At 32.7% G+C, this 13,803-nt stretch overlaps 1 protein-coding gene across 1 annotated transcript in view; it reads left to right on the forward strand.

Annotated features, from left to right (window-relative positions):
* LOC111706459 (insulin-degrading enzyme) overlaps positions 1–8,072 on the forward strand; it is a 30,607-nt gene extending 22,535 nt beyond the window's left edge. The window contains exons 26-31 of the mRNA XM_023479341.1: positions 640–709; positions 1,018–1,085; positions 2,670–2,739; positions 4,098–4,262; positions 5,957–5,977; positions 7,588–8,072. Coding sequence (XP_023335109.1) covers positions 640–709; positions 1,018–1,085; positions 2,670–2,739; positions 4,098–4,262; positions 5,957–5,977; positions 7,588–7,908 — 715 coding nt within the window. The 3' untranslated portion in view covers positions 7,909–8,072. The remainder of the gene's footprint in view (positions 1–639; positions 710–1,017; positions 1,086–2,669; positions 2,740–4,097; positions 4,263–5,956; positions 5,978–7,587) is intronic.
* Positions 8,073–13,803: the final 5,731 nt, after the last annotated feature.

Here is a 13,803-nt window from a genome sequence, read left to right on the forward strand (position 1 = left end):
TTTTTTTTTCAAAAATGGGATTTTTTTCGAAAATTGTGCTGATTGTACAGATTTTTTAAAAAAATGTACGGATCTTTAAAAAAATGTACGGATTGGTTTAAAAAAATGTACGGATTGTACGGATTTTTTTTTTAAAAATTGTACGGATTGTACGGATTTTTTTTCGAAAATTGTACGGATTGTACGGATTTCTTCTGAAAATGTACGGATTTTTGTACGAATTTGTTCAAAAAAGTTTTGGCCACCCTGTGTATAACTATCTGGGAAACGCGGAAATTTTCAAGGACGGATCCAAAAGGTTTATATAATATTCTGCACGGAAAATGCAGGGTTTCTTTAAAGGACGTTAAACGTAATTTTAAGTTACCTTGATGTTAAATTTTGGTTTATTTTTGTATTTATGCTTCAGAGATAATGTTTGAAATTATCGAAACAAGTTTGAAATAAGAACTTGCAAAATCTTCAAATATATGATGGGTTGGATTCAGACCTTGCCACTTTTTACAATTACATGGAGGATATTTAGGAAAATATTCCATACGAGACGTTAAAGCTTGTTCAATATGTTAAAGGATTTTCTACATTGCGAAATTTCTTCTTAATACAAAGATGTAATATCTAAATCTTGTATATTTTAAGACCCCTTCTTCCGTCACAGTGTCTCACAGATAGAGAAATTCAACTAACTGATCTTCACGCGGTTTATAAGGTATATTTATTATTTATTATTTAGGCAATAACCTAAATGATATGATCAAGTCTATATGTTGTTAGTACAAAAACTTTCTCAGATTTAGGAATAAAATTTTTTAGTTTTATGCATATTGCATACAGACAGACAGGGGTTTGATTAAAAATGGGTAGAGGCTTAAACAGGGGGAGGGGCTTAGCCTCTCTGACCCCCCCCCCCCCCCCCCCCTCCCAGAACAAATTCCTATTTACATCCCTGATCCTGATTGTATTGGCCTGACTTCATTGATAATAATGAAAATGATAATCTATTCTACTTATGTTTAGACAACAAATGCAGTACATAAAGCTTCCTGTATAGAAGTATACTATCAATGTGGGATGCAGGATACCAGGTATGTACATTTGTGCATTGTGCACTCCCGGGCAGTGCTTAGGATCCGGATCCGTTAGATTCGTAAGATTTTGGCTTCCTGGATCCGGATCCGCAAAAATATGCGGATCCACGGATCCGGATCCAAGGGGTAAAATATCAACCAAAATCTGCAAAATAACCTTTTTTACTTCTAAATCCAAAATATGAACTTTTGAAAAAAGAGAGATTATAAGTTTTAGGATAAAAATATGCAAAAAAAAAATAAAACAAAAAATTTGAAAATTATTTTTTTAAAAGATTCAGTAAATCTTATAGAAATGACCTGGATCCGGATCCGCATCAAAATTAAATGGATCCTAAGCACTGCTCCCAGGGATGATACTTTATTTATCTTACCGGTCTGGGTTGGATACTACTGTGGGGGGGGGTCTGGTTTGCCCAAGATGAGGTCTTCTCATCTTGTATAATCTCGTGTTGACCCAAATCTCGTATAATTATCTGATGTGGGTAAACCTTGTACATAATGAGGGGGATCGTTTCCAGGTCCGTTTCTAAGCATTTCAGGCTTTCAGAGATAATTCACAAGAATCTGAGATGTAAATGTTACCTCAAGATTACATTCTAAACTAGTTTCAGAGGTTTCACAAGAATCTGAGATGTAAATATTACCTCAAGATTACATTCTAAACTAGTTTCAGAGGTTTCACAAGAATCTGAGATGTAAATATTACCTCAAGATTACATGCTAAACTAGTTTCAGAGGTTTCACAAGAATCTGAGATGTAAATATTACTTCAAGATTACATGCTAAACTAGTTTGCTTTTTTATGCAAAATATTTCCTATTTACTCTTGACTAAAGATAAAACCAAAACCAAATTATTAAAATCGTTTTTCGTTTTGAAAAATCTTTTTGGTTAATATCTTTGATCAGAGAACAAGTTGAACATAATGTAATAAAAGTAAACTCATCAAAAATACAATTTTGTATTGTGAGTAATAACTCGGATTTTTGTGAAGCACTTTAAAACGTCCAAAATTCTGTAAATGTCTTTTAACTGACATCAAAACTATCCTTATTACTACCTGTTTAAACCTTTTTCTACTACATAGTGATATGTTAGTCACTGATACTAAGTTCTCTACAATTTCAATACTTCATCATTAAGGATTGTTTGTAGAAACCTTTTAGTTAAACACATCAATGTTAGCGTATTTCAACTTTATTCAACTCTTCTAGATTTACTGAATTTTAAACAAAAAAATCTATTTTTTTCTTTTTTCGCCTTTTTTATAAATCTTGATCATTCAGAGATTAGGAAGTTTTTAATGATCCCTTATTTGAAAGTAATAAAGTGATGGTTCAGGATTCAAGAATTCACAAAGAAAATATCTTATAAGAAAAAATTTAATTATAAAAATAGAATAGAATAAAAAATTAAGTACGTTCGGATTTTTAAAATTAACACGTAAATTCAACAATTATTAAATTATTTGAATCTAAAATTTAGATTACTTGATTAAAAAGAGTGGAATTTACGATTTACAATGCACCCTTAAACCCTGTGTCTGATAATGGATGAGGGAAAAATCTATTTATTTAGAGCGAATATGCAGTTGGAGTTGTTGGCCCAGATCATCAGAGAATCATGCTTTGATCAGCTAAGAACCAAGGTAATACACGGGCAGCCGTATTACATTTGAATTTCCGAGCCAGGTCAACCTTTCCGATTCCAGTTTGTACTGTATCGCCCGGACATTGGGTAAATTAAGCAGACACTCTATAGAACTAGCCGGTGCAACAAGGTTGACGCGGTCAGACTTTAGGTTGAGTTTACTTTTACAAAAGGGTCAGAGGTGCGTGAATATTGTGGAGCAGGAAACCTAGAGTAATTACATAGATATAGGTTGAAATGACAGGTCTTCTTTGAGTGGTTTTATATGAATTTGGGTATTAAATTAATTTTGATATGAAAATTTAAAAGCAGATTCGAAGTGCAGACTGCTAAGTGATGATGAACAGGGGAAATTATCTTAAGATTTTAAACCCGTTTTTTTTGGGGGGGGGGCGCAAATAATTGTTTACAACAACCAAAGAGGGAAGTTAGACAAAATTGGTCGAGGGAACCCGTGGTTAAGTAAAATTTTTCATTTCCCGAAAAAGTAGTTGTACACAATTTTATCGTCTTTTAAGATGAAAATGCGCGAATTTCCCCCCGAAAACTTTGCAGAGCGGGTGATTATTTTACATGACTGTCCCAGGGAACTTTATATCTATTTATGCAACTTTCTTGTGTTATCATGCAGGACAGTATGTTTTTTGAGCGGGAAAAAATAAAAATCACATCAAAAATCATTATTTTCCAAATGTTAACACAAGAAAGTTGGATATATAAATTTATTTAATATATTTATAGAAATAATCGATTTTTTACTGAAATCCGCGAAATATAAAATGAAACCTATAGAATGTTACTTATTGGACTCGGAGCAAATAAAAAAATTTGAATACCCAAGATTATGAAGTTGTGAGTAAAATACTGGATAAAAATTCTCTCAAAATTGAATAAAGTAACTTAAAACTTCCCTTTGTTTGGGGAATCGGTAATGTTGGTCTAAAGGCGGTAAAAATAATAATTAAACATTATCTTGCATATTTTCTTTTATTATCTGATTAATATTTATTAATATTTTTTTCATTTACTAAATTGGAAGTTGGGAGTTTATCTAAGGCTAAATCTTAGTAAATTTTAATCTTTCTTCTGCTGCATTGTTATAATTTTATCAAAAGTAATTCCAGAATTTCTGTTTATTTTGAATTTTTAGGCTTGTTTTTCCTTTTTTTTCAACTAATGAATTTTACCTTTTGCTGCATCATTTTAATTTATATTGAATATAATTCGACAATTTATGTTTACTGTACATTTTTCAGACTTTTTAAACCGTTTTTTTCGAATCCTGAATGGTACCCAAGGTTTGTGATTCACAATTCAGATAGATAAAAAATGATTGTTTAACCCTGATATTATTAGGAGCAGCTTGGATACATTGTGTTCAGTGGAATCCGAAGATCTAGCGGAGCCCAGGGACTCAGGGTTATCGTTCAGTCGGAGAAGGTTCCAGAGTATGTTGATACAAGGATAGAGGAGTACATTGCAGGACTAAACCAAACTTTACAGGTTAGCAACCTTATCCAATATTGAATACTAGGCTTTCATCTTTCAAAATCTTCTAATTCAACTTTCAATTCAACTTTATATGAGCATTTTTGCTTCGTGCAATTTAAAACACTAGAAATTCAAGGCGCTTCGCGCCCTTCTTTCTAGGCTTTTAGGGCGCTTCGCGCCCATCTTCTATTTTAATTGTGAACATGTTCTTTTTGTTTACATTTCAAAACAAAAATTAAAAAAATTTTGCGGATTTAAAAAAAAAAATTCGCGGATTTTCAAATATTTAATTTTTTTTTACAAAATTAAAAACCTTTAAAACACAAATTTTTAAAATTTCAATCATTCATAAACCTTCCCTGGTGTCCCTAGATGTCCCACAAAAAATTTGGGCCCGATCGGTTCAGCCGTTTTGACGTTTATTGGATACAAACAGACAAACAAACAAACAGACAAACAGACAAGCCAAATTTATATATAGATTAACAAAAAACTTTCGCGGATTTTTTAATTTTTTTTCGCGAATTTTGAAAATTTTAAGAATATTAAGAAAATTTTGAGACAAATTTCTCTATTTTTGAGCATTCATAAACCTTCTCTGTGGTCATGTGAGTTGCCAATGCCAAATAAAATTTGAAATCTATCGGTTTTGCCGTTTTGACGTTTATTGGATACAAACAGACAAACATACAGACAAGAACAGTTTGTAGATAGAATATGAAGTCATATTTAAATATGAATTCAAGGTTGAATATTATTTTTCTATTTATATCGAATATTATCTGTTTATTCATCATTTTAGTTTTATGCCAGATTTGGAGCCTTATGTCTATCAAAATTAAAATTAGTATAAAATCTATTCTTGAAATATTATGCCGTCATTCTACATCCAATAATTCAATGAAATCCTGTCTCAGCTGATACAAAGTTTTTATTTCCAGGATTTTTAGAATTTTCAGCTAAATCTGTCTTATCCATTTACTCCAAATTTTTCGCAGATCTGGTTCTTAACTCGATTTTGTTTCCTTGAGAAGAGATAAAAATATTACAGAGTAAACTGAATTTCCTCTTTATTCTTGAGGAGAATCAATTTTGCTGGAAGGGAAAGTATATTATCTCATCCAGTAAAGGATGGCCGGACTCTTTACGTACTTTCAGCCATTTATTAGCTAAATTCGTTTTAATTATTATTAATCTTCCCCAGAGACCCATATGAGCAATGAAAGGTCAGAAAATATAATTTAAAGAGACTGTTAGCGTAATTTCAAGTTACCTTCTATTTAAACCCTTTAAACCTGGCCTTGGACTCATCATCAAGGGCAGAGATCTCAATGTATATATCTCTTAAAGACTGTGTAAATTTCTCTTTTTAATTGGAAGATCAATGGCGTAATCAGAGGTGGCAAGTGGGTAGTGCCCCTACCTAGATCTGTATAGAGGGGGCGTAGCCCCCTATCCCTAGAACTCAGAGCTATCAAACTTTTCAAATCTGAAACTGAAGAGTAAATAGTATTAAAAGCAATGGTTTTTTTTCTGCCAGTTTTGTTTGATGGAGGGATAAAGTAGTCCTTGTATGGTAATTGGACTGTATAGTGTATGTGTACCTTTAAAGTATCCAAGAAGCCAAATGTTTTGAATTTACGGTTTTAGAAGCTCTTGGAGGGGGGGGGGNAGAGGTAATAGTAGGCAATATTAGACTCAGAGATACTTTCTAAACATTTAACTTTAACAGAGATATTGTAGAGGTAATAGTAGGCAATATTAGACTCAGAGATACTTTCTAAACATTTAACTTTAACAGAGATATTGTAGAGGTAATAGTAGGCAATATTAGACTCAGAGATACTTTCTAAACATTTAACTTTAACAGAGATATTGTAGAGGTAATAGTAGGCAATATTAGACTCAGAGATACTTTCTAAACATTTAACTTTAACAGAGATATTGTAGAGGTAATAATAGGCAATATTAGACTCAGAGATACTTTCTAAACGTTTAACTTTAACAGAGGTATTGTAGACTTAGAGGTAATAAAAGGCAATATTTGACTCAGAGATACTTTCTAAACATTCTGTAATTGACGTTTTTTTAAGATTTTAGTATAGCATGGTTTCTGTTTGTAATCACTCTTCATCAAACCTCTATAATGTTGCATTTGTTCAATGAATTGACGTTTCACATTTTAAACAGTTTGCTAAATTCTTTTGGTCCTGTCAATGCCATCTGATTCACTTAAACTATTTCTATTAAAAGCATAAATTGTTTTATTTCTTTCCTGTCAGTCCAGAATTTTCTTTCATTTTAACAATAGTTTCAACCCATTTTATCTTCATCAATTAATTTCGATACACACTTTGGTATATTTTAAACTTGAGGATCAACACTTTATCCCTCTATTCAAGTTATCCCTGCAAGGTATGACTATCACGGGATATAAAAGATGAATTAAATCAAGCTGCAGATCTGCATAAGATGGAGATCAATGCTTGATTTAAATAAAAAAGTTCTGACTACCTAAAAAAAAAGCATGATATTAGTGTCGAGTGCACCACAAGTTCTATCAAAAATCAAGATTTGTTTTCTGTTTTTTGTTATCCAGTCACTGTCCACACACCTTAACCTACATTCATAGAGTGGAATGTTCTGTTCATAGTGGCATCCTTTAAACCACTTCTATTCGAAAAACAAAGAAAAATATATCGTCGTTTTTCTAACTAAAAATGTTCAGTTCTGTTAGTTTCTCGTTGTGTATGCAATATTGAAGATAATTTTCGAGAACCCAATATTAAAGATAATTTATTTTGAGCTAGGAAGACTTTAAAATAGTATTTATCCTAAGAACAAAGTTTTAACGAGTAGCTTTGTTAACCGGACATGCTACTCTATAAATGGATGCCAAAGTATGCCAAAACTCTATTTTATTATTTCGAAATCAAACCAGATAATAAATCAAATCTCAACACAAAAAAAAACTTTTAAATATATGAATTGTATCAAGGTTGTTTAGTAGGATTGCTTACTCTCGATGCGTTCCAATGTTCGGGAAATGTAGTCTCCAAACCAATAGACAGTTAAAATCCGTAAATAACATCACTGCTTAGGGAGACAGTTTTTAAGTTGCTCGGACTGGATTCATTTGCACACTGACCCATAAATTGTGACGTTATTTAAGGATTTTATATTTATTACTTTTGAGACGGCATTTCCCGTACATTGGAGAGCATTTAGAGTAAGACCATGACTAACTAATGAAACGGTTAAGAAACGGTTTGTAAAAATGTCAAATAAAAAGTCTGTTAAATTTATCAACATGTTCTCGTCTACTATTTTCCTAATTAAACCAATACTGTTGCAGGTTGAGATGCTACGTAGCCTGACTAAAGACGACATTCTACAGTTTTACAATCAATATGTGTCGCACCTTAGTGAACACAGGCGTAAACTCTCCTGTCACGTTGTCAGCACAATACCTAGTATCCAGGACACAGCTGCTGACACAACGGTGTCTGTGACAGCTATGGACGTACCTGAGAGTGATGGCTCTGTCGGAGAACCTGCTGGCGCTAGATTAGTTGTTGATATTACAGAGTTTAAAATGTCTCAACCTTTGTTCCCACTGCCCAGACCCTTTACTCCAGTTCATTCGTTCAAATCAACTAAACACAATTCAAAATAATAATAATTTAGAGAATAAATGTCAATTATGACAAATTTGTGTATACAATAATACCATGTTTTAGCATATAGTTGATATTAAACTTTACATGATAGGATAAATCTTTTTGTATTTGATTATTATTTAATTTCTGTAATAAATGATAAAAAATGTGGACTTAAAAATTTGTATAAATGTCTATATTTCTAAAGCTTTTATCTTTAGAATTATTGTAAAAATGAAGGATAGAAGAACTGGGCGCAGAGGTTTATCTGAAAATTGAATCTTGCACGTTTCTACTATTTTTTATTAAAACTTTGGAAATTATTTTTTGCCTTTATTAATCATTAAAAGTCATGCTAATAAAGCAGATTTCAGTTAAAAGGGATTCAGGAAAATACGTTTTTATTAAATATCCCACCCTCAAGGTAAGGTTGTGGTGTCAAGAAACTCAGTCAATTTCACAATACAAATATAGTAGATCACATTTCGGAATTCCCAGGACTTACTAGTTTTAATTATAAACCGTTTTATCTAGAAAACTACCCGACTAGACCAGATAGCGTAGATTTTACGCAGACCCCGTCGAATGCGTTGATTTCGACGCTACAAAATTTTAAAAAGGAATTTTTTTAAAATATGTTGAAACCCGATATCAGACCCCTCCATTTTCCCCCCATATTCTTCACCCCCCTTCCCTTTTTGGCCCAGAGACGAAATACACTCTGTTTAAACGCAGATCATTTTGCTCCTCCCCCCATCCCCCACCCCTCTTATAAGGTAAGAATTGGTAAGGGCAGAAATTTACTCATTTCCGACTCGCTAGAGAACGACCCACATGGTGAGATTTTGACCCCCCACCACGAATTTNTTTAATGTCAACATGTTCACAATAACCAATGTCATACAATTATTATATTCACCATCATATAGTAATGTTTATCTGTAAATGTAGCACAATATATACAATTTTTTTAACATGTTTTTATCAGCTTCATTATTTAGTTTGATTTTTTTGTGTTTGAAAATACATTTATTAATCAAATTATTTTTTTCCATCTATTGTTTTTTAGCCATGTTTCAACCTTTTTTGGTGCGTTTCTTAACTTGGGTCTTTAATAGCGACTCAAAATGGTTGAAATATGTCAAAATTAAGGTTTTTTTTAATTTCAAAGCAAAAATTTTGCCGCCGAAAAAAACGTTTTCTTGCGCGGTTTAACTAGCAGTTTTTTTCGCTCTTTTCGGCGCAGAGATTGCTTTTAAAAGGCGCTGAAATATGCAGTCTTTGGTGACCTTTTTCTGCGCAGAAAATGCTTCAAAAAGCGTCGAATCAAACGGGCTTTCTTCTGGGTTCAAATTTCACTGTCAAAGCTGTCAAGCTGTTGCTCCAAGCTGCTCAATTCAAAACCATGAGAAACTACGTGGGGGGTCACATGGGGGGGATGTGAATTTGATACCCAGACAAAATATGAGATGCGGCGAAAAACGAGTTGAAATCGTAACATTTAGACGAGGTTTGCTTAAGAAAGAGGTGCGCTCTTTTAATGGGCCGAGACGTAGCTCTTTAAGAAGAAAAGAACGCTCTCTGGTCTGGTCGGGTACATGGACATTTTTTTCTCTCAAGTATTAGAAAATTTCATGCACTGTGTTGAATACTTAAACCTCGAGACTTTTGATAATGATAATCTTTAAAAAGTATCTTTTCACTTTTACATTTGATATATTCAGTACTGACACAGAAGCCATTGCTAGTAGGTCACCCAAACTTCAGGTGTGTATTGCAGTGGGCGTCAGTACCTTGTCCGAACAAATAGTGGAGAGTGAAGTTGATGTTGATAAGCAGTTAGTACTTCAAAAAGAATGCAAGTAGAAATGATCTGCAAACTTTTTAAAGAGGGAGAAAAACTTTATTTAAGGTGAAATTTCGGTAGGACCAGTATTTAGTAGAGAACAAAATTAATAAAAAACAGCTGTATTTAGCGATAAACGAATTTAAAAAAATATAGATCTTTCCGGAGGTCGATTTTTTTCAATTTTGAGATGTGAATTTAAAGATGCATCTCGAACCGCTTAATTTCGTATATGGGTCAGTTTTTCGATATTCCTAACATTGTTTGGTTTAAGGTTTAATAATTAACTTTTCCAAAAAACGGGTTTTTAAAAAAACATCTCGATTTACTTTCCCGATTTTTTTTTCTCTCGCAATAGCTTTTTGATATATGTAAAAAATATTTTAAAAAATTCAAGAAAGTAAACAAATTCTTTTTAATTGAACAAGCAAGATGAATTTGAGCATTTTTATGAAAAAGAGTGCTTGAAAATTGCAATATATCTCAAAAAGACAACTCTTCCTCCTAAGAAATCCCTGTGGACTGTGGAGCCCTTTTTGAAATTTTCAGACATTGTAAAATCAAGCGCATTTTCAGGCTTTTTGTGATATTTTTAAACCAACTTGTGAATTTTCTTTTTTAATTACTTTGCATGCTCTGTTCTGTAATTATTATTTGTTAATTTCAACAGATAGAATTTACATATAAAACTTTGGAGGGCCTGCCAATCAACCAGAAATGGTCTGGCCCTGGCTGAATCATTTATTTATCTTCTATATAATAAAGCTCTTCGCTTTAGCCAAACAGTTGGACTGAATGGGCTGACATTTTTGTGGGAACCCTTCCCGACCAGACCAGAGAGCGTTCTTTTCTTCTTAAAGAGCTACGTCTCGGCCCATTAAAAGAGCGCACCTCTTTCTTAAGCAAACCTCGTCTAAATGTTACGATTTCAACTCATTTTCCGCCGCATCTCATATTTTGTCTGGGTATCAAATTCACATCCCCCCCCATGTGACCCCCCACGTAGTTTCTCATGGTTTTGAATTGAGCAGCTTGGAGCAACAGCTTGACAGCTTTGACAGTGAAATTTGAACCCAGAAGAAAGCCCGTTTGTTTCGACGCTTTTTGAAGCATTTTCTGCGCAGAAAAAGGTCACCAAAGACTGCATATTTCAGCGCCTTTTAAAAGCAATCTCTGCGCCGAAAAGAGCGAAAAAAACTGCTAGTTAAACCGCGCAAGAAAACGTTTTTTTCGGCGGCAAAATTTTTGCTTTGAAATTAAAAAAAACCTTNTACCTTATAAGAGGGGTGGGGGATGGGGGGAGGAGCAAAATGATCTGCGTTTAAACAGAGTGTATTTCGTCTCTGGGCCAAAAAGGGAAGGGGGGTGAAGAATATGGGGGGAAAATGGAGGGGTCTGATATCGGGTTTCAACATATTTTAAAAAAATTCCTTTTTAAAATTTTGTAGCGTCGAAATCAACGCATTCGACGGGGTCTGCGTAAAATCTACGCTATCTGGTCTAGTCGGGTTTAGTACCCTCGGGGTAACATAGACTAAAATAAATTTTAAAAAATTTCTTTGAAATTCTATTTCACTTTTTAAAAATCGATTTTTTTAAAATTTGATTTTAAAAATTTTAAATGCATTTATTGTGATTTTAGCCGAAATTTGTCTATCTAATTATCTAAAGATAGCAAGCTGAATATAATAATGAAGGAACTATTGGTTTCTAATCAATTTTCTGCCTGAATATTCAATGTAGGGGACTCAATGTATATAATATTAATATTTTATTAATTGGTTTTTATAAAACATTATACGGAAATAAATGTAGTTAGGATTATCCAGACTTATATATATATTATCAGAAAAAGAAAAATATTTAATAGGTAAACTTAAAAAACTAGAGGGGGAGGGGTGAAGAATATTGGCGGGTTAAGCTCGTCGGCGGCAAATTTTATTTGTTTAGAAATTTGATCAACTTTTAATAAAGTAATGATTTTAATTAACTATCTTACAGTAAAAAGTAATAATATGAAAACAAATCTAAATAATAGATAAATTATGGCCAGGAATAGAGGAAGCTGTTGGTAGGCATCCTCAAGCGTTCTAGGGAAAATTCAATTCAGGATTTGTGAAAACTGAAGATTTTAATCCTTAAGCTTTTACAGACATTTTCATTCTGTCCTGATGCCATTTTTATTGTAGTAAAGAACAATTTTTTTATTCGAGCAAGGAAGCGTTTTCGGTTTTACATTCATTTATAGCTTAAATAAAATCTCATGCAACATAACATCTATTATAAGCAGAGTTTATGACGTATGACATCATTCATGATTTCTCCAGTTCAAAAGAAAATATCAAAAATCTATTTTTTGATTTGATACAAATAGTTTCTTAACAGCTCGAAAATATTTGTCTTTAAGTAATTGATTTGACCTTGCAAGGTTTGCTAATTTATTACAATATTTTAAAGAACTGTAAGCGTAATTTCAAGTGACCCTCCATGCAAAGATGACAATGCTCGATTCACAACGGTACCCTTGAAAGCTTTGACTAATTAAGTTTTGAATTAGATATTCCATGTTTTTGTCTCTTTACACCGTTCAAATCAATTTGCGGATTCTTCTCAAAGGATCCGCTAGAACACTACGAATTCAATTTATTACACACTACACAGAATGAAAAAGGAAAAATTGATTATTTTTTACAATTTTTTATTCTAGTTCAAAGATAAAGATTAAGGTTAGTGGTGTGTAAGAGGCACACGAGAGTGAGTGACAAGGAATGGGCACGTTCGACTTTTTTTCATATCGTTCGTGACCGACCAGGGAGTAAGGAATATTCCTTACTCCCTGTGACCGACCCTTTTCGTTAGTTTTTTTTCAATCCTTCAAAAACATTGATTTCGTTCGTTCTCAAAATTATCGTTCATTTTCCATTTATTTAGTTCATTTTCTCACTGAACGATCGTGTTCAGTAAATCGTTCCCTCAATTAAAAAAATTCTCACTTCAATAAAAAACTAGCGTTTTTTAAAAAGTTTGTTCCGAAAAATCATTCGTTTAGTAAAAAGCGATAGTTTTAATTTTTTAAATCTTTTGGAAAATTTCGTTCGTTTAGTTTTTTTAGTCCGTTTTTAAAAAACGAATTTTTTTTAATTTCTCCGAACGATCCATTTCGTTCGTGTTTTTCTGAACGCCACCCTTTTTCACGAAAAATTTCGCTCGTTCAAAAAAACTTTGCATATCACTATGAGTGAGTGAGTGTGTACTGTGTGTGTGTGTGTGTGTCAGAAAGAGAGAGATTAATAATAATGACTCTCTGTGACTCTCTATATAAGAAGTAAAAAAGGAGAATCTATCTCAGTTTAAACCAAACCCTTAGTAGGTATTCTTTACATACAAGAAAATACACTTTTTTATAATTTTACATTATTTTTTTATTCTTATTTTTGAAACTAAAGAGTAAATGCAATTACCAAAAAGTATTTTCATCGTCATGCATCCTAAGCTTAGCTTTTGGTGCAGTGCTCTTGAAGTCGAATAAAAAAATAACTTTGTTTTGTTTTAAATTGAATAATTTTTTGAGCACAAAAAAATGCAAGTCAATTATTGGCGACGGATCTTTTAAAATCCATAACCGGTTTTCGTATGCGTAATTTTGGTTCTGAGAAAAAGGCCTTTTCAAATGGAATTTTACAAAATCGACCTCTCTTACGTTCGAACCTTTACAAGAAAAATGTAAAAAATATCTTGCTCTGCATATTTTAAGAAAAACAAAAGCAGCATATTAAGAAAGAAAAAAATACCGAACTGAAATACGGTGGGAATTAGAAAACTCTGGAATAGGAAGACAACATTTAGACTCAAGATATAACTTTAAACAATCCAATGAACATAGGAGACAAAACAGTTGTGCAGTGTGAGGGAGGGGCTCCGGAGGTCAGTTTGCGGGGCTCATGAATGCTCATGGATGCCCCTCCCTCGCAATGTAAACTGATACTTTTCACTTCATAAGTGATTTGATAATTTATTGGTAAAACAATTTGCTATGTAACAACATCAAATGCATTTAGCTTTGATT

This window comes from Eurytemora carolleeae, unplaced genomic scaffold (assembly GCF_000591075.1).
Source record: "Eurytemora carolleeae unplaced genomic scaffold, Eaff_2.0 scaffold515, whole genome shotgun sequence".
Lineage (NCBI taxonomy): Eukaryota > Metazoa > Arthropoda > Copepoda > Calanoida > Temoridae > Eurytemora > Eurytemora carolleeae.